Source organism: Oratosquilla oratoria, chromosome 44, assembly GCF_046742065.1.
Source record: "Oratosquilla oratoria isolate Oo_2021 chromosome 44, ASM4674206v1, whole genome shotgun sequence".
NCBI lineage: Eukaryota > Metazoa > Arthropoda > Malacostraca > Stomatopoda > Squillidae > Oratosquilla > Oratosquilla oratoria.
Genome location: NC_134820.1, coordinates 17,984,521 through 18,007,727, shown reverse-complemented (window position 1 = coordinate 18,007,727; position 23,207 = coordinate 17,984,521). Strand labels below are relative to the sequence as shown.

Sequence of the window (23,207 nt, the reverse complement as noted above, 5' to 3'; positions counted from 1 at the left end):
ACTGTTTCGGTAGCACTGTGCGCGAATGAACCGTTAGCCACGAGTTTACGAGTGCGGACAACAATCGAAATGGTTTTGCATGAAGAATTCATTCAACAAGGCCATCAAACTAGCACCTGGATATCACACTCATCAAATTGCCAGAATCATATGGAACGGCAAATAAAAAACTAAGAGGTACTTTATGAAATTCCTCAAATCCAAACCAAAACAGCGCAGCAAGGAACAATGTGTGACTTCTACTGACGGGTAATACACTACAGTATTCCGAGAATGCCCAAAGTAGCCACAAAACCGGCCCAGACAAAACGACCAAGGAACGCAAAAACAAGGACTATACGTGTCGTGACATCAGGAGTCCGATCGGGCTCGAGATCGACAGTGGAGGCAGTTCAAGGACTGCAAGGTGTTTGCGGCCAAACAGGTATTTCAGGTGAGTAACCTTGGTCCAGTTATCCGACTGTTAAATTATAACTTTAGAATAAATTCTCAGGTGTGTATCTAGACGATCAATTTAACTGGAAACATCATATTAATCATGTCATTTGTGTGCCTGGACGCATAGCTGGTTTCATGAGCAATATAAAGTTATTTTTGGAACCATTTGCCTATTAAAAAAAAATTGTGCTTAACACTCGATGCCGCGAAAGCATCAATAGTGCGAAAGGTTGTGAAAGAGTCCGCGGCAAAGGAAATTTTCACGTCAGCTTCCGACATCGTCAATCGAGTAATGTTGGAAAAAATATCGAGAGAACCAATCGAGGCGCTGTAGAAACCAGTGAATCTCGCTACAGCAGCAAATCGATACAGGCAGAAGATGCGGCCAGCAGAACCACAGGATCTTTATTTTGAAATCGACGAAGGCCACATTCCCGAGGATTTCCTTTGCAAAGACTTGCACGTTGATGGAAATCGGCATTTGTTATTTGTCACCCAGAAGATGCTCGACCTGCAAAGCTGATCCAAAACGTGGTACATAGATGGGACATTCAAAATAGTAAGATACCCTTTTACGCAGCTATTCAGTGTCCATTCATTTATTCGAAGTGGAGATGCTACGAAACAAGTACCTCTTATATTTGTTTTGATGTCGGGGCGACGGAAAAAAAGATTATAACAGGGTACTGAAATCCATCAAACGCCTAACGCCCAATAATAACGTCAGGAAAATGGTCATCGACTTCGAGTGGGCAGTGTGGAAAGCCATTCCATCGCTGTTTCCAGGAGTTGATGTTAGAGGTGTTCCTTCCATTGAGCTCAATGCATATGGCGGAAAATGCAGGAAATAGGTCCGGCTCCAGCGTGTCGCAATCATGAAGACACGCACAGACTTTGTCGTCAATTTCTTGCGTTGCCCCATCTCCCCCAACAGCACATCTCGCCCTTGTTCGAGAGGCTTGCAACACAGGCATGCACAAGCTTGCTGACAGCATTGGTGAGTTATATCTGCACCAATTGGATCCAAAGTTCACTTTATACTCCTGAAACCTCGAGTATATTCAAACAACCTATTCGCACCAACAATGACGTGGAGGGTTGGCACGGTGCGCTGAATCGTCACGCCAGGCGTGGTCATTTGTCTTTCTACCTTCTAGTTAAACTTTTGCACGAGCAGTCGCAGCTAATAAATATACAAATTAGATTAGTGTCGGACAAGAAGCTGCGACGTAAACAAAGGAAGGAATATAGACGAGTACAGGGACAAGTGAATAAAGTGTGGGATTCGTACATTGCTGGTGATAAGTCGGCCCGTCAGGTGCTTCGCGACATACATCATCGCAGATGGTTCCAACAAAGGGAAGGACAACTTAGCGGACATCAACGTACACGGTGAAGACACTGCGAGCAAACGGCTACAACACGTGGACGTGCAGTGTCACAAACAAGAACATCTGGTGCAAAGCGTCAGTCCTTCACAAAGGAAGCATTTTCACCAGAGCTTCCCAGCCCCACATCCACCCGAGAGAACTTGGCGCAGGAGTACCAACAGAGATAAGGAGGAAAGTCAAATGTAAGGCCACTGAAACAGTATTCACACCAACAGCCCAAATCGTCAACGAAATACTGTTGCAGCAAGTCAGAGATGTTCCTATTCCTGCCCTGTCGAGACCACAAAATCTTGCCAGGGCTGTTAACAGGCACCGCCACAAGCTTCCACCGGATGAGCCGGCCACACTCGACTTCGAGATTGACTTCAATTTCCTGAAGGACGGTTTCCTACGAAAGGACGTCACAGTTGGGGACAAGAGGCACTTGGTGTTTGCATCAGACATCATGGTCCAGTTGCTGTCCAAGGCGAAGGCATGGTACTTGGATGGCACCTTTAAACTCGTGAAGGAGCCATTCTCCCACTTATTTTCACTCCATGCTTTCGTTCGCAGTGACGATAATATCAAGCAAGTTCCCCTTGCTTTAGTGCTCATGTCCGGGAAAAGGAAGGACTACAAAAAAGTGCTCAAAGCCATCAAGCTAATGTGCGGAACGGTCAGAGTGGAGAAAGTCGTCCTTGACTTCGAGCGCGCCGTGTGGGAGGCTATCCCTCTTGTCCTGCATAACGTACGCGTTATGGGATGTGCCTTCCACTGGACCTAGTGCTTGTGGAGGAAGGTGCAGGAACTTGGACTTTCGCCGTCATATACAAATGACTACCCCACTCACAAACTGTTGCGGCAGTTCCTTGCCCTTCCCTACCTGCCCTCTGATCACATTCCTGCAATCTTCTCCTTTCTATCACAAAAGGCAACCACATCCAATCTGGCAGAGTTTGCACACTACGTCCGGAAGACTTGAATCAAGGGATCCTTTTGGACGCCGAGGACTTGGTCCGTCTTCATGGAAGCGGTATGGACGAAGAACGATGTCGAAGGCTGGCACGGGATGCTCAACCGCCATGCAAAGGGGTACAATCTGTCATTCTACAAGCTTCTTCACCTTCTCCAAGAACAGTCCCATTTAATCCAACTCCAGGTACGCCTTCTTTCCCAAAATAAACTAAAACGCCGGCAACGTACACAGTACCGTCGGGACAGCTTTTTGAGCTGTGGGACGAGTACATCGCCGGCAATAAGACAGCAAAGGAATTACTAAAAAGATGTTCTCATATCATGGCGCCGACTTTGGAGTCATTTCACTTCGCATCATTTCTATTATAATTGTATTTTATGAATTGAATAATGTAAATTAGTGCAAACAAAAATAAAGTCCTAAAAGAATACGATGCCTTGTGTTTTTGTCCGGAGTTGATAATGCAAAGAGGAAAATAAAAATACTAGAACCTATATATATTCAAAGAGAAAATTATTCAGAAAATAAAAACACGAGAACCTACATATATTCAATGAAAAATGAATTCTCAATCATGTTCGGAAGTGCAGCAGAATTGTCATGATATCAAGCTGGCATGCAAAAATTCCCACACACATGCACACGCCACTGCAGTAGATTAGTGGTGGTATGGATCACATAGAATTTTCATAAGTTTACTTAATTACAAATTCCAATCATACCTCATGATATTAAGGTGGCATGTAAAAATTCCCACCCACATGCGCACACCACTGTAGTAAATCAGTGGTGATACGGATCACACCTTGCTCGTAATTCAGCATAAATGTAGGTCGGGTATGTGTGTGTTTGGAGTTTGATTCATATGAAAGAGGTTGCGTTCTGCTATATTACCGACCAGAGCTACGATTCGTCCAGCCCGCCATCTATGATCACTGGTGACAAGATGACACATCAAGATCGAGAAAACTGCATAGCCTGCCAAAGACCAGTGAGGATGAGGCAGGAAGGATTGCTATGCGATGGCTGCAATCGGTGGCAACACAGGAAGTGTCACACTGGCATCAGTCGTCCAGCTTATAGAAAAGCTGTGTCAGAGGGAACCGACATCGAGTGGACGTGCTTGCCATGCAAGCTGGCAGCCACTGCCCCCGCAGCCGAGAGTACTCGACTCTGCACACAATCTCTGGACCCCCACGACGATGAGGAACAGCAAGCCATGGAACAGTCTTTTGACGACCCATCCTGAGACCCAACCCTACCCAATGTTGTTGTACCTGCACCTGTCAGAGAATCTTCCATTGAAGATGAAGCCCCGAACGACGTCGCTGTCTGTCAGCCAGCGACGACATACATCATCGCAGATGGTTCCAACAAAGGGAAGGACAAGTTAGCGGACATCAACGTACACGGTCAAGACACTGCGAGCAAACGGCAACAAGACGTGGACGTGCAGTGTCGCAAACAAGAACATCTGGTGCAAAGCGTCAGTCCTTCAGAAAGGAAGCATTTTCACAAGAGCTTCCCAGCCCCACATCCACCCGAGAGAACTTGGCGCAGGAGTACCAACAGAGATAAGGAGGAAAGTCAAATGTAAGGCCACTGAAACAGTATTCACACCACCAGCCCAAATCGTCAACGAAATACTGTTGCAGCAAGTCAGAGATGTTCCTATTCCTGCCCTGTCGAGACCACAAAATCTTGCCAGGGCTGTTAACAGGCACCGCCACAAGCTTCCACCGGATGAGCCGGCCACACTCGACTTCGAGATTGACTTCAATTTCCTGAAGGAAGGTTTCCTACGAAAGGACGTCAGAGTTGGGGGCAAGAGGCACTTGGTGTTTGCATCAGACATGATGGTCCAGTTGCTGTCGAAGGCGAAGGCATGGTACTTGGATGGCACCTTTAAACTCGTGAAGGAGCCATTCTCCCACTTATTTTCACTCCATGCTTTCGTTCGCAGTGACGATAACATCAAGCAAGTTCCCCTTGCTTTAGTGCTCATATCCGGGAAAAGGAAGGACTACAAAAAAAGTGCTCAAAGCCATCAAGCTAATGTGCGGAACGGTCAGAGTGGAGAAAGTCGTCCTTGATTTCGAGCGCGCCGTGTGGGAGGCTATTCCTCTTGTCCTGCATAACGTACGCGTTATGGGATGTGCCTTCCACTGGACCCAGTGCTTGTGGAGGAAGGTGCGGGAAATTGGACTTTCGCCGTCATATAGAAATGACTACCCCACTCACAATCTGTTGCGGCAGTTCCTTGCCCTTCCCTTCCTGACCTCTGGTCACATTCCTGCAATCTTCTCCTTTCTATCACAGAAGGCAACCACACCCAACCTGGCAGAGTTTGCACACTACGTCCGGAAGACTTGGATCAAGGGATCCTTTTGGACGCCGAGGACTTGGTCCGTCTTCATGGAAGCCGTAAGGACGAACAACGACGTCGAAGGCTGGCACGGGATGCTCAACCGCCATGCAAAGGGGTACAATCTGTCATTCTACAAGCTTCTTCACCTTCTCCAAGAAAAATCCCATTTAATCCAACTCCAGGTACGCCTTCTTTCCCAAAATAAACTAAAACGCCGGCAACGTACACAGTACCGTCGGGTCCAGGGACAGCTTTTTGAGCTGTGGGACGAGTACATCGCCGGCAATAAGACAGCAAAGAAATTACTAAAAAGATGTTCTCATATCATGGCGCCGACTTTGGAGTCATTTCACTTCGCATCATTTCTATTATAATTGTATTTTATGAAGTGAATAATGTAAATTATTGCAAACAAAAATAAAGTCCTAAAAGAATACGATGCCTTGTGTTTTTGTCCGGAGTTGATAAAAATACTAGAACCTATATATATTCAAAGAGAAAATTATTCAGAAAATAAAAACACGAGAACCTACATATATTCAATGAAAAATGAATTCTCAATCATGTTCGGAAGTGCAGCAGAATCGTCATGATATCAAGCTGGCATGCAAAAATTCCCACCCACATGCACACGCCACTGCAGTAGATTAGTGGTGGTATGGATCACATAGAATTTTCATAAGTTTACTTAATTACAAATTCCAATGAGTGCATAGAGGGTTTAAGAAGAAATGTCAATGTAATAGTACTGGGAGACCTTAATGCTAGAGTGGGAAATGGTCCAATAGATGGAGTGGTTGGGAAGTGTGGAGTTCCAGGAAAAAATCGTAGTGGAGAGTTGATGGTGGAGATGTGTCTAGAAAGAGTTGATGATAGCAAATACAGTGTTTAGGAAGAAAGTCAAGCATAAGTACACATGGGAGAGGGTGGTGGATGGAAGGGTGGTAGATAGAGCCTTAATGGACTATATTAAGGTGGCATGCAAAAATTCGATTGTAGGACAACTCGTCCCCGGACATCTCGTCCATGGACAACTCGTCCACAAAACTGCAAAGTAGGACAACTTGTCAACAGACACCACCATGGATGGTCAACTCGTCCACGGACAAGATTTAAAAAAACTTTTAGAAAATTATTTTATTACCTTTTTTTTTAATGATATTTCATGTTATTTCATTAAAATTTGCTTTAGATGGTATATTTTGGTAAGTAATGGATGTGTTTATAAATGTTATGGACATGCTTATTTTAACACCCTAGAATAGCTCCAACTATGATCAAAAAGAAATAATCACAACTCTATCATATTTACACCTAATATTTACCCCAACTATGCTCAAAAAGAGCTTGTCACACCTCAACTGGCTCAGTCACACCTCAGTTCTGTATATAAAGCTAGCTTGTCATGTCAGTTTTACTCAAGTAGTTACTCAATCATGTCAGCTGAGCTTCAGGTTGTAACAACGCAGAGAGGTGTTCAAAAGATTCTTCTGGATGGATTCATGTACACTAAGAAACATGTTTCCAAGTCAGCTGATGAAGTTCTCTGACGCTGTATCCAACGTGATGTCAAATGCAGTGCCCGCTTGAAGACCACCAAGAGCCTTAGTGACCATAGGCTTGTTGGTGAGCACAGCCACATTGCAGACCGTGTGAGATGTGATGTGGAGCAAGCTCGCCAATATATGAAGAGGAAGGCTGCTACCACCAACGACCGCCCCAACAACATCCTCAGCTTCACCGTTAGAGAGCTTGATGATCAGGTCAAGGCACGCATGCCAAGGCCGGACACCAGCAAGCGTGTCCTTCGGCGTGTCCGTGCTGCTCACCGTCCAAAGGATCCGCAGTCCCTTCAAGAGTTGGACATCACAGGCCCCTGGGCTTCCAACCTCCTCTACGACAACGGTCCTGCAGCTGATGAGCGCATCATCGTCTTCGCCTCCCCTGGTCATCTAGAGCAGCTCGCAGCCTGTGACGACTGGTGTATGGACGGCACGTTCTCAGTCGCTCCCAGACTGTTCACCCAACTGTACGTCGTCCAAGGTCGCATCGGTGAAGGCTACTTTCCTCTGGCCTTTGCCTTGCTCCAGCGCAAGACGCAGACCACCTATGAGGAGCTCTTCCGTCTTCTCGAACAGCATGGCTGCGACCCCAGCACCGTCATCGTGGACTTCGAGAGGCCAGTGGAGCTGGGCCTTCGTGCAAGTGTTTGTAGAGGAGATCCAGGTCCGGTTCTGTTTCTACCACCTCAGCTAGTCTATTTGGAGGCAGATCCAGGGCCTGGGTCTCAAGAACCTGTACGAGTCAGACGACGAGTTCCGGCTCTTCTGCGGCCAGCTGGATGCCCTGGCCTTTCTTCCTACTGAGGACGTCCATGAAGGCATGAAACATCTGCGGTCCACCATGCCCAACGAAGCAGCAGCCTTAGTGGAGTATTTCGACTCCACTTACGTCTCCGGCCAGCTCCGCCACCAGCGCCGAGTCACCCCCACCCCAGGCAGAGTCATCCAACCAGTTCGGCTTCGGCGCACTCCACCGATGTTCCTACCTAAGCGGTGGAACCAACATCACGCCACCCTCAACAATGAGCCACGCACAAACAACATATGTGAGGGGTGGAACAATAAGTTCTCCAGTTTGCTGGGCCATTCCAACCCCACCATCTACAAACTTATCGAGTGCCTTCAAGCAGAAGCATCCAACGTCGACTCGGTTCTCCTCCAGGATGAGCGTGGCATCTACCCTGTGAAGCGAAGGAATAAGTGCTACGCTGAGCTGCAGACACGTCTGTGCAACTTGGTGGGCGACCTAAAGGCTGCCAAGAAAACACTTCCAGAGTTCCTGCGTGGTGTCAGCTACAACCTCCGTGGTGGCAAGCCCAACATCTAGACCTTACACTTGTATATTTATTCTGTATTACACACCTGTATTCTGTATATATAAATATGTAAATAAAGTTTTATTGTTCTGCAAATAATGTTTATTATTCTTTAAAAAAAAAGTCATTGGACGAGATGTCCATATTCCTGTGGACGAGTTGTCCGTCCACGGTCATCGCAGAAAACACTTTGTCCCCCACGCTTTCGTCGTTCTATATTTTCCTGATTGGCGAGTATACATTTTGTTTTATTCCCCTTGGTATCAAATCGTGGTCCGGCGTTGTTGTGCTTCTTATTATTCGAATAAGAGTCTGAACACTCAAGAACTTTCCAACGAATGTTTTCATGTCACTGCGTCCCGATAATTCGTTAGGCGGCTGTACATCCGAGAGGGTGGTGTGGATCTGTCTTCTTCACAGAAAGTTGCAGCACACAAAATTGGGGATTCATGCAGCGTTGGAAAGTCCATATTGTACTGTTTCTGTGTGGCTGTAGGACTTGACATGGTTATGCAAAGACGTTTGCGAGATCCAGAATGTTGTGCTTCATCGTTTTGACTCTTAGTCTTGTCCGTTCCATTTTCCAGAGGCACAAAATGATCAGGTGTCCACCACGCCCTAGTTAATCCTTCGCTTCCGTATTTCGACAACATGACAAATATTCGTCTATTTGGAGCCCCCAGTTGTGGTGATTTCCTTAGTAAAAATGTCCCGTCCAAAGCTGAAACAGCTGGATCCTGCACACCGTTAACTGCTGGATACACGGCGTATCTAGTATCTACCACGGTTGCAAGAGCATTAAGTGTCCTTGGAAAGTGCGCAATCTCGACAGGCCTCTTCATACGTAGGACACACATTACCCCACATAGGATCGTTGTTCTTGGCTTTGTATTATTTTGCATGCAAAACCATTTCGATTGTTGTCCGCACTCGTAAACTCGTGGCTAGCTGTTCATTCCCACACAGTGCTACCGTAACAGAGTTGAAAAGGCAATTCCCATCCTCGGTTACATGAACTGGCGTTCGGTTCTTCACACCACCACACTTGGCAAGGATCGCAACGGCATTCGTATCGGGTTCCAGATCAGCTTCAAACTTGTACATGTTCATAGGTGTTGATGTACTCTGTATTACACAAAAATGTTTGTTCCCTTCTTGTGGCTTCCTGCAACAAACACCTATGGTTATGTAAAAAAGCATCTTTCAGCCGCAGTAACGAAAGTCCGTAGTTAAAACCACCGAACAGTTTATCCTCGGAGCACCAGTTCGTTACGCACGAGTTGCACCAGTACGCAAGGGACATCTCACCGAGTTCTTGGAATGTAGCTAGCGGAATATCTTGGCATTTGCGGTGGTACCAAATGCGGCATCCTTCACAGTAAATAGTGCCCAGGTCGCACTTCTTCTGGCAGTCGCCGCAAACGTCAATTGTTGTATTCATTCTTTTTTATAAGAGTGATGAATAGTTGATAAGGAGCGAAATTAATTGTCGAATACTTGACACACTAAGACTGGACACGGTGATAAGTGATTCACGATTCACACGATCTCACTCAGGCAAGGTGACAATTCACAGTGATCAGAGGACATACTAGCGAGTAATACCGAAAAGGGGACGGGGAAAAAGGTGCGTGTCGCTCCTCCTTCATTAGTGGGACACATTGACCCATGTGAGTTGCACCAGTACCCAAGGGACATCTCACCGAGTTCTTGTTATGTAGCTTGCGGAATGTCTTGGCATTTGCGATGGTACCACTTTGAAAGCTACAATGGGATTTGGATATAATTGGTGCGTTATCCCAATCCATTCCGTGGTCTTCTTGGTTGGCATGAAGGAACACGGCGGAGTTGACTTGTCCATATTTAATTGAGTTTTTGTATTCCTTTTTTCTTGTGGACAAACACCTACCAGTTTGGCCCCAATAGACATTATCACAGTCTTTGCAATGCAATTTATGTACCCCAGAGTTGTGGTCCACATCATTCCTTCGATGTACATTTACTACCTTTCTAAAAAAACTATTTGTACGAGTTTTGTGAAATAAATTAAACAATGTACTCCTCACTACCTTATTTATACCTGTACTATCTTCTTGTAACCATTCTGCTGAATTTATTGATGACATCAGAAATGTTTTTAACATCGGGCTGAAAATAAAATACCCTATAGAATTCCTTAATATGGCTTACAATTTTGCAAGGAAATTATTTTTAACTCAACCAAAATAATGTTTTAGTTATCATAATGTTTTCATTTTGCCATTTTAAGAAAATTTGTTAAGTGCCACAGAATCATTAAAAGATTTAACGTGAAGGTATGCTCATCAACAATAGTATTGAACCAGTGAACAAAATACTAACTTGCATGAGAAATCACAAACTCGTGATTCTAAATATGCGGAAAAACCACCAAGGAAAAAGATAAGCTGATGACCAAGTGCTTTCGTCTATTCAGACATCATCAGGGTACATGAACCCTGAGGATGTCTGAATAGACGAAAGCGCTTGGTCATCAGTTTTGTCGTGAGGCGATGCGCGGTGTCTTTGTGCCGCGGGTTGAGCTGTCCTTTTTCGGGTTGCGCATCTGCGCAGCTGGCCACGCCCCCAAGCCAGGTCGCGTCGCCGGGTCAGTGTGTGATTGACACAGGTCATTTTGCACACGACCCGTAGCGACCGCGATTGGCTGCGGATTTGCGCACGGCCAGGGGCATAGCGCTCATACCTCGCGACACAAGCGGGGACACGCTTCTTCGGCATCGCCCTCAGCGAGTACCATCTCCTTACCTTAGTCTCGCTTATCAGAGTACAAATAGTTAAGTGTTTTGCCTCCGTACACACGCACATAAAAAAAGTACAAAACAACAACGGTGTTTTGGTCAGCCTACACACCCGCTCGGCTATCCTACCATAGTTTATCTTTTTCCTTGGTGATTTTTCCGCAAAATACTAACTTGCCCAATGGCTTATATAAACTTGATCATTTTATCTGTTAAGAAATAAGATAAATAATAACAGGTAAAATGTAAACCTGCTTGTGTGACCTAATGTCACTCCTCCCTCATTTGTGGGACACACTGACCCTTGTGGCCTGACTTACCGCCTTCCAGGGGGTAAATGCCCTCTACTCTTATTACAAAGGCGGAGCATGCCGACAAGAGACCTTTTGGTCTATATCTAGGCCGGATGCAAAATCACAAAGATAAATGAATAAATAAAAACTATAATGTAGATAATGAATAAATGCATAGGTATAGTTGAATGATAAACAGGAAAATAGTAAATAATAAATTGACATAGCTGTCCTTGTACCTTTTTCATGTATATATCAAATATGTATTTCTATTCAACTATGTACTTTTTGCATTGAATATGTAATTTACAAGAGCGCTTTGCTTCGTTAGTTTCTTTTTCCAAGTGGTCTACTTTGAATACAATGTGTGCAATATACAATGTGTGCAATGTACAATGTGTGCAATGTCATATTTCTTAGCCTATAAATTTTGTATAGCATGTTTTGAATAAAATTTAATGAAATATTTGTATTCAATTGTATGCAATATTTATGTAATCTCTGTATCAAAGAAATAAAAAAAAAGTTTTTGAAATAACATTTTTCACTTCACCTTTAGCATGCAAATATGTCCCACCTGTTTGAACCTCACAAGAAATTATAAAAGTATTATGTTTTTGGCCAACTCCATCAACCACGCTCAGTTATGATCTGCACTCGCAGAACATATATGGCGGGCATAGAAGGCCACATGTCGGAGCCCACGGTGCTAGAGAATGGTGCACCAGAGTGGGGTCCTCAGCCAGCCCCTCTTCAACGTGCTGATCTCCAACGCACTGGAGCTTCCCCTCTCCCACTGGTGCAAAATCATTTCCTACGCCGATGATCTGGCTCTCATCATTGCTAGGAAGCAACAATGCCACGACAGGGCACAGCGCTGCCTCAACGCTGTCGCAGCGGAATGCGTCAGGATCGGGTTCAAAATATCCCCTCGGAAGTCCAAAGCCATGGCATACAGTCTCGGGCGGGGAAAGGAACCCCTCGTTACTCAGGGATTCGCGCTGGACTGTGTCACGTATGGCTCGGTAAAGGCCTCACCTTCAACAGAGAAATATCCTACCTCGAGAGAACCAGAATCCCAGTGATGAGGGCCATGTGCGGAAGAGCACTTGGTGCCATACATCAAGTCCTACGCACGTACTAAGTACAAGCGGTCCGTTCTACTGCCGACTACGCAGCCCCGGCTCTCCTTACTGTGGACGCGGATAAACCCCAGAGGCTTGAGACATGCCAGAATGAAGCGGCTAGAGTCATCCTGGGAGCACAACGGTGGTATAAAATTCTCAACCTCCAGTGGGAAGCCTCGTTCCCTCCTCTCCAACTCAGGATCAGGATTCTCGGGGCGGAATTCGTTGCCCGCGCACTCCACCCCCGCGACGAGACGGGGGGTGGACATACCGCAACGCCCCAACACTTGGCTATCACACGCGGCCAAGCTCCTGGATTCCTTCCAACTACGGCAACCTCCTCGAGAAGGGCATAACAAAATCCCACCCAGACTTCAAATGCCCGCCGCCGTGGGCACCGGCTCCCGGGGGAAAATGGCGCATGCCACCCAGACAGAGCGCGTGTCTCTGAAAACAACGGCGTCCGGGCACTGACGCGACCTGGTCATACCGTATATTTTACAGATGGCTCTGTAGAACAAAACAGCCCACACACGGCCGGAGCTGCCTTCGTCACTGATGGATACATCTTCGACAGGAGAGTCAGCGACTCGGCGTCCCCTCTTCAAGCCGAGGCCGTAGCAATGCAGGGGCCCCTAGAACATGCCCTTGTATCCCATTCCAATTCCGTGGTTATCCATACCGACTCTCTGAACCTGATAAGCTGCTTACAACAGGCAGAGCCCGAAGATAATGTCTACCTCCTCATCAATATCATTGCGCTCCTGCACAAATTACACCGTGCTGGACGGAATGTCATCATCAACTGGGTGTCAAGTCACGTCGGTGTGCATGGAAACGACCTTGCAGACGCAGCAGCTGCCGCAGCCCGCAAGCGAGCCAGTGTCGATGTCCAGGTCTCCCAGCAAGAGCCAGCTCCAACTTAGAACTAGGGCTTTAGCACGCACGTAGTGGCCTCCAACTGTCTGCAGGCGCAGATTTCCCGACGAGGGGGGATGGTACAAAAAGGCGATATCATATGAACCTCTACTCCTCCCCCACTCCACTCCCAGGATAGAAAAACTGCTCTTCAGGCTGCGTTTCGAGGACCGTTGCCTCTGGCAGCTTAATCCCAAGAGCATCTTGGAAGACCGCCGGTGCAACCACTGCCGTGCAGAAAATGCCAACCTCCTCCATTACCTGAGCGATTGCCCCGCCACCTCTTTCCTCAGACGGGGACCACCGGCTCCCCCTTGAGGGACACTCCTAGTATTTTCAGTGAAAAATCCGAAAATTTATGAAAATGCGTTAAGTGCACTGAAAAATCACCAAAGGTCTTGGCATCACCTCCACGAAGTTTCATGGCGGTCCTGCGTTTCCAAATATATATATTTTTTTAAATGGCCGGGAGGCGTGGTTTGTTTATATCGTGGCCTTTAAACGCTCTACTACTACTACTTATGCTTTCCCTCAGTTTTATAGTTTTTTTTCCGTTTTTCTTGCTTTTTTTTTTTTTTTTTTTGTAGAAGAGTCACTTCATATAAAAGAGCTAGTTGGCAACTCTGGAATTGGTAGAGGCAGCATCCCACGCGATAATTAGCTGGTCAGTGGTGGCTGACCTGACGTGAAAGGGAAGTCATTTTTAGCTACGTGGTATTTACACCCCGTGATTGGGCACTTACTTATTTGTGTATAAATTCAGCAAGTTGTAGCCATTACAGACAATGCCTAGGCCAAAGAAGAACGTGGTTTTACGTCGCAAATGTGCGAAAATGGCTACAGAAGCATCAGTTTCTGCAGCTAAGCGAAGGCGTGCTGCTACAGTATCACCACAACCTGTTGCTTCAAGTTCGCGGGAAGCAACGAGTGCACAGAAAAGAAAATCTCTTATAACTAAACAAAGAACAACCAGAGGCTAGTGAAATGAAAATACGTTGCATAATTTATGAAGAGACACTGAACGAAATTGTGGAAAGCATGTTATGTCCTTCGTGTTGTCAGAACAATGCTACTGCTAAATTTACGCACCACCAAATAGACACGTACATCCAAGTGAGGTGTTCATGTGGTCACGTTGTAATTGATACCAAGATGTACAAGTGAAAAAAAAGTGTTATCCCATGACAACATTACTAGTATACTGCATGATGCTAGTCGGTGTTGGATACATTGGTGCAAACAAACTTATTTCATTTTTTAGCTTGAAACATTTTACTAGACATACATACATTCGTTATGCCAGGTATATCACAGAAACTGCCACAGATTTAGCAAAAAGTGTCATGGAAAAGAGTAGACGTGCTGTATGTGATCATTATGCAAGCAAACAGGATGTTGAAAAGTTTGAAGGCAAGTTTCAAATAAGCACAACTTTTGATGGCACTTGGCATAAACGTGGTCACAAATCAAACTTCGGAATAGGTGCAGTGATTGATGTTGAAACAAGACTTATTTTAGATTACGAAGTTCGCTCAAAAATATGTTTCAAGTGTAACGCTAAGGCAAAGCAAACGGAGAGAGGCGAAATTACTGCTACCGAGTATGCGATTTGGTTTGGTGAACATGACTGCGACAAAAATTATGAAGGCCCCTCAGGGGGAATGGAGGCAGCAGCAGCTGTGTCATTGTGGGGTAGATCTTGTCAGTATGATATTATCTATAAAACGTTCGTGTCTGATGGTGACAGTTCTGCATTCCGTTCTGTGTGCGGGATGAATCAAGGTGCAGGACCATATGGGGAACAGTGCCCTGTCGTGAAGGCCGAGTGCATCAACCATGTTGCAAAAAGACTTGGCACAGGCCTTCGTGCTTTGAAAAAAAAAGTGATGCAAAAAAGCCAGCAACATGGGGAGGAAGACATAAGCTGACTGACGTAGTTATAGATCACTTGCAATTTTATTTTCAAGTGAGCCTGAACAGAAAGGTGGGCACATCTGCTAGTGAAATGCGTGATGAAATCTTGTCAACTTTCTTTCACTGCACGTCAACAGACGACAATCCTCAACATGACAAATGTGCCAAAGGTGAAAGGTCATGGTGCTTCTACAATAGAAGCATTGCTCTAGGACAACAGCCTCATTCCCACACCAAAATAAGGATATATTTCCGGCTTGAAGAAGCTCAGATAAGGAAAATAAAAGGCATCTATGACAGACTGACAACAGATGAAATGATGAATCGATGTCTTCAGGGCATAACTCAAAATCGAAATGAGCACCTGCACTCAAGAGTATGGAGGATATGCCCAAAACATCGTAATGCATCAAAAATGTTGGTGGACTTTGCAACAGCAACTGTGGTATGCAACTACAATGTCGGCTACAGTGAAAGCAACTTGGCTGGCCTACTTGGCATTGAGTCCACACTTTCAATGGAAAAATATCTGCAGAACTTGGACAAGATGATGGACTCGCCATTCAGACGAAAAATGAGGAACAAGAACCTGCAAAGAGACTTGGAGTATGCCGCTGGAGGCTTCTGATTGTCACTGTGTTGTCAACAAATCCACTTTTCTCAAATGTAAGTTATTGTGCTTTATGTTGTTACTCTTCCGTCAGTTTTTATGCTATATACTTAATTTTTTTTCACTGTTTGTCATTAAATTTTGTATAAGATAGAAGCAATTTTTTTGTTATAATAATTGTGGTATGGAATTTCTATACATGCGTAAATGCGGATTTAAAAGCGCAGCGACACTTGTTGATTGTTTTTTATTATTTGTGTTATTAAAAATCATATAATTGGAAAAGTAAAGCTTCTGTTTTGTTTAGCAATGATTACTTTCATCAAAAATAATTTTAAAAACTAATTATCTTAATTAGCTTGAAATCCTTAGTTGGTCAAAGTTCGCCTAAGATTTTAATAGTTTTTTTACACTTTTAATTTTTTCTTTTTTTCTTTTCCATTTACCATCTTCAAACTTTCTACACGCGTAAGTAGGTATCTTAGCTTTATGTCAGTAAATTTTCATTAAAATTTATAGAGTACTTTATGATTAGCCCCAAAAATCAACCCAGGCCCCAGGTCTTGTGAGCAAAGACTATATAGGAAAGACGGGAAAGCTCACGGAGAGCCGCATCGTCCACATACATTTTAGTGTGCGCTTCTCTCACTAGATGGCGTTTACGTCAATCACCAGTTTTAACTGCATCGTCTGTTTATTTACAATTAAGCGGGACATTCAATCATGGAGTGTGGGCGGAACTATCACCCATGTGTGGTGTGCAAAAAGAAAAAAAAATACTTTCCCCCCATCTGATTTTTCACGTTTTTCCTAAAGATAGAGAAAGGTAAGAGATTCAACATACACAGTACATGGAAACTTTAACAGAAAATGGAGGAATAAAAATAGAACAGTTAAAATCTTCTTTACCTTTGTCAGTGCAGTGTCCTTACCTTGGAAATGAAAATTATAGATCAATACCTTACAAATATCTAGAAATATGAATTGATCATGTCAAATTCATACCATATCTTTATGGCAGTCCCAGCAACTTTGATATAGTTATGTCATGTTCTTAGCTTAAGTGGTAAAGTTACAAACTTTTACCTGAGCCGGTTAGTCGTTACTTGCGGCGAAGGTGGGTGGATGTAAAATGCTGATGATTCTGCTGATGAATTTACTGATCTCAAACACTATTTTCATTCTTTTCTCATTTATTTATTTTCCAGTATTTTAAAATGAAATTTTAGTATATTGTTCTTTGAAACATTACCTTTCCAATGATATCAAATGTTTTGAAAAAGTTGTATGTTGAGGTTGGTGTTTTTGATGAAATATTCGGAGCCATTTTTGCGCATTTAAAAGGGCAATTTTGGATTTTGCTGATCTTTTTTCCTAAAGTATTTTTAATGTAATTTCTATAGTTTAAGATTATGAAATTTTAGCACATTATTCTTAACCTTATCTTTCCAAAGATATAAAAAGTTTTTTAAAATCCCACATCTCAGTAAGTTGTGTTCACCGAAATAACACTACCAACCTTTGATCTCAGTGAGTTGTGTTCACCGAAATAAACACCACCAACCTTTGATCTCAGTGAGTTGTGTTCACCGAAATAAACACCACCAACCTTTGATCTCCCATGAGTTGTATTCACGAAAATAAACACAACCAACCTTTGATCCCAATGAGTTGTACTTACCAAAAGAAACACCACCAACCTTTGATCTCCCACGAGTTGTATTCGCACAAAAATAAACACAACCAACCTTTGATCTCAATAACTTGTCTTCAAATACTTGCATCATTTTTTTAAATGCTTTAGTTATTTTTAATGATGTTTTTCTACATGTATATTTCATTGAGTAAACAGACAACAACTTTAGGCAGAAAGTTCAAGTATCCAAAGAGCCATAGGAATAACGCAACAATGAACATTTTCATTTTCAACATTGTGAAATATGAATTATGAATAATTGTACTATGTTGAAAATGAAACTGTTCATTGTTGCCTTTCAGACAACAATTCTTTGAACTACAAAAATTTGATCTTCGATCTGAAAATATCCCAGTAAACATTGCCTCAGTTTAAAATACTTCATTCATCAATTTATTACTATTTTATGGGTTAATGATAGTATTTTATCAATTATTTATCAAGTACTAGTAGTTGTATCATTATTTTATCAATGCACTTCGAAAGTTTAATGCAAAAAATGTAAACAATAAAAAGTATATTTAACCCCTAATCCAGCACCTCAGCGATTTTTTTTAATACAAATAATTTTTCTCAGTTTTCTTTATGGACAAGCAGGAAATATTACCAGCAAACTATATATCTACTATATATATATCTACATATATCAACATGATGCGCGTGCGGACAAGATTTTTTTTTTGCCTAACGTTTTGGTCAGTATCCAAGACTTCCATGGAGACTTCCCCAACTGAGGATGTGCTGTCTTCTCCAGTGGATAATGTGCTGTCTTCTCCTGTGGATCATGTGCTGTCTTCTTCTGTGGATCAGTCTTCTGCTGTGGATGATGTGCTTGTGGATTGTGACATGTGTGACCAAGATTTGGTGGTTGAAGATTCTGTGCTTTCTGTCAATAAGGATAAGTTGGTTGGTGGCGGTAATTCGAAACCTCCAATGTTTTTCTATTCGGATAAGATGATCATGGCGGGTACCTCTTTACTTACTGAATCTCTCTCCAATTTGGAGCTGTTCCCAATAGACAAGTTATCGCATACTCCTCCTGTGAAGGCATGTGGTGGTGAACTTTTTGTTTTTGTTGGTAAGGAGGGAGATTGGAAGGCTGATCAATATCAATGGAGAATGAAGGGTCAGAGGAAATTTTTCTTGCCTGACGTTAACTTACTGGTCCAGAAGCGGTATGATTGGGTGCGTGGTGAGGAGGATTTTGTCAGTTCTTTTACGCGTACTGTGTACACATGTGCTTCGGTTTCTAATGTTGTTGTGATTCAATATCTAGGTGATAATTCGGTTTATAAAGGTAAAGCTCATGGCAACAGCAAGCGTCCTAATGCTCCTGAATTTAGGCGAACATGTCCGTCTGTCCTTGATGAAATGAAGGAAAAGGTGATCTCGAAGTCTTCAGGTAAGGTTTACCAGAAATTAGTCACAAATGCTAAATGTCACCCAGGTCAAGAATATAAAGAAGGCAGTCAATGCTGAACAGCGCCTCAGCAAAGACGATTTGTACAATACAGTCCAGCTTGCCTACCATCTCAAAGATTTTGTTCATCAGGTAACAGTTTACCCAGATCTTGTGTGTATTGTTGGTTTCAAATGTCTGTTGGATGAATTGGACAAGGTTTTGCAGGTTAAATCAGATGAGCCAGTCCTCTGTTCATATACTACTTTCCAGTTAGGCGACTTTTATGTATCTCCTTTACTTTTCAGGCACATTTTTTTGGGTTCCCCAGTCATCCCGGTAGGTTTTCTTATCCACGAGCGTAACTTTCAGCAAGTCCATGAGCAGTTCTTCTCTATGATGAAAGAGTATGTGACTCACCTGCGAAAGGATTCCTTGCATGTCCCTATTGTTGTTGATTGCGAGACTGGTATCACTAATGCCATTGAAATTGCATGTCCTTTTGATATCTTTCACTGTTGGAATCATATTAGGAGAGATTTGAAGTTCTGGTTACTGTCCCATGGTGCTACTAGCGATGACGTAGAGGCTTATTCTGATAACCTGTCTTCATTACTGTCTTGTGAATTGGAGTCTAAATTTGATGAGTTGGTCCAGGAGATGTTACCCAAATGGAACGAGGCAATGGTTGAGCATTTCAATTCTTCTTTGAAGCATGAACTGAAGACGTATTCATGTAGGTGGGTGCTGGACAAAGCCAAGGTGTACAACCCTTACTCAGGTATCACAAATATTTGTTCAGAGAGTATGAATGCAGTTTTGAAAAAGCTTGTTGACTGGAAGGATGTTCCATTAGATGTTATGATTTTCTCTTTATTATTTGCAGAATTTCAATGTTTCCGAGGTGCAGTGCGGTCTGGCAGGTATAGGTATTTATCGTCTCAAGCAGAAATTTCAATATGCTGCCATTGATGTTGAGGATATTAATATCCCAGAGAAATCACTGAGGACCAAATTAGTCAAGATGGGCCTAATGTTAGCTCCCAGAGATCCCTGGCTTTGGATGTCCTGAAGAGAAATGGTGTTGTGCATGTTCCTAGTTTAAGTGCATTCATGGTCCATGGTAGCAAAGGTGATAAATATGCAGTCAGTTTATTCCCGAAGGAGAAGTGCCAATGTCCGTCAACCTCCACATGTTATCACATAATTGCTGCCAAAATGAGTGTAGGCTTACATACTGCATGCAAGGAAAAGACTTACAATCTGTCTCAGCTCAGAAGAAATAGTAGAAAAAGGTCAGATAAAAAGTCCGGAAGGAAAAGGCCAAGACCCTTAGATTATGATAATGTTTCAGTAACTCCGGCACCTGATTCTTCTATTGCCTTAGACAGAAGTGCATGCGTGACTGATGACATGGCTGATGACCTGATAGGTTGCATGAATGACCCTGTAACTTCCACCCCTGGAGAGAATATTTCATCTAGGGGGGAAATAGGCCTAGGAAGTTTAGCTAAGCCACTTCCAAAGACAAATCGCACACCCAGGTCAAAGAAGAAATTGAGGTTTGCTGACCAGGTGGTACAACAGAGTGATGCATTGCAATGTGATGAGGTGCTTCCTCATACGCCTTCTGGAAGTTGTGATTTTAAATGTGGTGATCCAGATACACTCCCAACACCACAATCACAAAAATTAAGTACTAGTAATGCTGGTCATGCAAATCACAGGCCTCTTGAAACCCCAAGGTCGAAGAAGAGATTGAAATATTCTGAAGGTAATGAAGGATCAGAAAGTACATGTAGCATGATCAATGATTCCGTGTGTAGCATTAGCCACCAGCCCCTGGTACAAACTAGGCCACCTGTACCAGATGAGGCAATGGAGACCAGTGTTAAAGATGCGACTAGCAAACACAGGCCTAGGCTCTGTCTCAGAAGATCCAGGAATGACTCCACCATAAGAAATGAGGCAATTTGGATCAAAGACCTGGATCTGAATATTGCTGACAAGAATATATTACTGGCTTCTATGTGCTTAACATCTGATCACATGAATGCTGTAAATATTCTAGTTCGTCAGCAATTTCCTGAAGTATTCGGGTTGCAGAGTACTTATCATGCTTCTGTTTTCTCAGAAAGCAACACTGGACATGCCCCATGCCATTTAAGTCAGTCCCAGACGGCCTCAGCTCTGCACAGATACATCACAATGGCCGTGACCATTGGGTTCTGACTGTTCGCCCTTCTGCCACTGATGACATTCTTCATAGATAGCTTGCTACATAAAAATTCCATCAATCCTTCCTTAGACATTCAGATGGCCCAGATTTATGGCAAGCAGAAGAAGAGCATCAAGATAAGAAAACCCAAAGTCCAACAGCAGACCAACAGTACCGATTGTGGTGTGTTTGCCATTGCCTTTTTGGTAGAATTCTGTGTAAATGGTGTCGATCAACTGCACAGAATATCATTTGATGTCAATGTCATGAGGCATCATTTGGCTGCTTGTTTGGAAAGTAAGTCATTCACACCATTTCCTAAGTTGTCATCCAGAGTAAGCAAGCGTAATGAAGGTGTTGGTAGGCCATGTGTACAACAAATACCACAAATGGTTCCTTCTGAAATCGACTTGCTCTGCCCGTGTGGAATGCCAAATGTGTATGATGACATGGTAGGCTGTGATGGTAGGCATTGCCCTGTTGGCTGGTATCACAAAAGCTGTGTCGGCCTGGTGAACGACCCTAGTGAAGTATGGACTTGCAAAAGTTGTACACAATAGGGCACCACCACTCCCCTTCCCCACCATTCTACTAAAGTCTCATCTCATGATCTACTGGCCAATGACTTTCTGTTACTCTTTAGACATTTTGTCAGTACCGGTAGTCATCTTCGTGTCTTTTTTATTTCATTTTTTTATTTGTTTTATCTGTTTATTGTTTTTTGGGTAGATTTGTACATTTCTTTTGTATGTTTTCTTCAATTAAACATTCCATTTGTATAATCTCGCAGATAGGCAATTGCCAGATCCACATTTCTGAGTCCTTTATAATTGGTTTATGGTATTTTTGCCAGGTCATTTTTTGCATGGTTGCATGATTTCAAATATTAGTTTTAATTGGAATTTTTTACATGAACATGTGTATTTTCTTTTTTGTTTACTTGCTTCATTTTCTACTATATGCTCATCATGTATTTTAATAAATAAAAATAAATGCATAAAAACGGGTTCATTTGTCTTATTATTGTAATCAAAAATATGCCGTTGGAGAGGTTATGTTTTATAAAATAATTTTATAAAAACGATGAAAAGAATTGGGAGTAAAAGATAAAAAAAAAAATGGGGGCATAAAAACATCTTAAATTAATATACTAAACTTTCACGAAAATAAAATCTAAAAAAATACTAAAGAGATGATATCTAGAATGTCTCTGGGGGAAAAGATCAGCAAAATTAAACATCTGGACGTTTAATGCACAAAAAACCGACTTTTATATGATCAAAAATAACCAATTAATTTTTCTAATTTTTAAAACGTCTGATACCATTGGAAAGATACGGTTAGAGAGAAAAATAATGTTGAAATTTCACCAAAAAATCTCAAAAACTAAGGGCACATTTTTATTAATCAAATTATGCTGAGCCTTAGATAAAACATATATTGAAGAAATATCATATCAATTATTACCAAAACATTAGATGTATGATGCTTAGTAGGAAAAGTAGCATGCAAAAGACCTTAATGCAAAGACAAAAATTTTATAATTACTTGACTTTATTTTGTTAGGGGCTCTCTGACATTAGGGGGTTAAATAAGTTCAGTAAACATAAGATACTTTTCTATGAAGAAAGCTGCAATTATATTGTATCAAGGGTTGGCAATGTATCCATTTATCTATAAATCCTACATACATATACCAAGGCTTTTTTCCCCTTACAAGGGAGGTAGCCAAAAAGGAAAAGGCATAAAATCATTCCCACCCATTCCATCCCTGAATACACTCCACACCCCTCCACCCTCCCTCTTAGCACCTCCTGGATGACAGGTCATCCCTGCACCTTGTCCACTGCCCTGGGTCAGAAGCAGTGTCGCAAGACACAGCACATCCACAGCAAGGCCGCTTCATTAAATCGGCGACCCCCCCCCTCTCCGTCCCCCCATGCATAAAAGGAGAAGACGGGGAGAAATCCCTTCGGGCTGCGTCAAATTTTGCTCACACATACTACCTCACCCCTCATGCATCACAACATCATCCATATACAACCATTCTCCATTCACCCCTGTCTTCTGTCCTCTCCCGTCCTTCCTCAACAGACATTCCCCTCTTCCCCAAAGCCCCTTTCACCCCATCCTATGACGTCCCCTCCTGGTCACTCCCCCCACCTCTGCCTCCCATACCTCTTTTACTAGTCTTTCTTCAAACATTCTTTCTAAGTGACCAAACC

General features: G+C 43.1%; 3 protein-coding genes and 1 pseudogene across 3 annotated transcripts in view; 3 read left to right on the top strand and 1 right to left on the bottom strand.

Annotated features, from left to right (window-relative positions):
• The window catches only part of LOC143022399 (sodium/hydrogen exchanger 9B2-like), a 607,113-nt gene that overhangs the window by 507,150 nt on the left and 76,756 nt on the right, over positions 1 to 23,207 (bottom strand). The gene's annotated exons all lie outside the window — the stretch shown is intronic.
• Positions 4,933 to 5,526, top strand: LOC143022320 (uncharacterized). Its single transcript, XM_076180467.1, has one exon. The coding sequence runs from the start codon at positions 4,933 to 4,935 to the stop codon at positions 5,524 to 5,526; it is 594 nt and encodes a 197-aa protein (XP_076036582.1).
• Positions 6,589 to 8,041, top strand: LOC143022319 (uncharacterized; annotated as a pseudogene).
• Positions 14,289 to 15,073, top strand: LOC143022318 (uncharacterized). The gene has a single exon (XM_076180466.1). It carries the CDS (start codon positions 14,327 to 14,329, stop codon positions 15,071 to 15,073), a length of 747 nt encoding a protein of 248 aa, XP_076036581.1. The 5' UTR covers positions 14,289 to 14,326.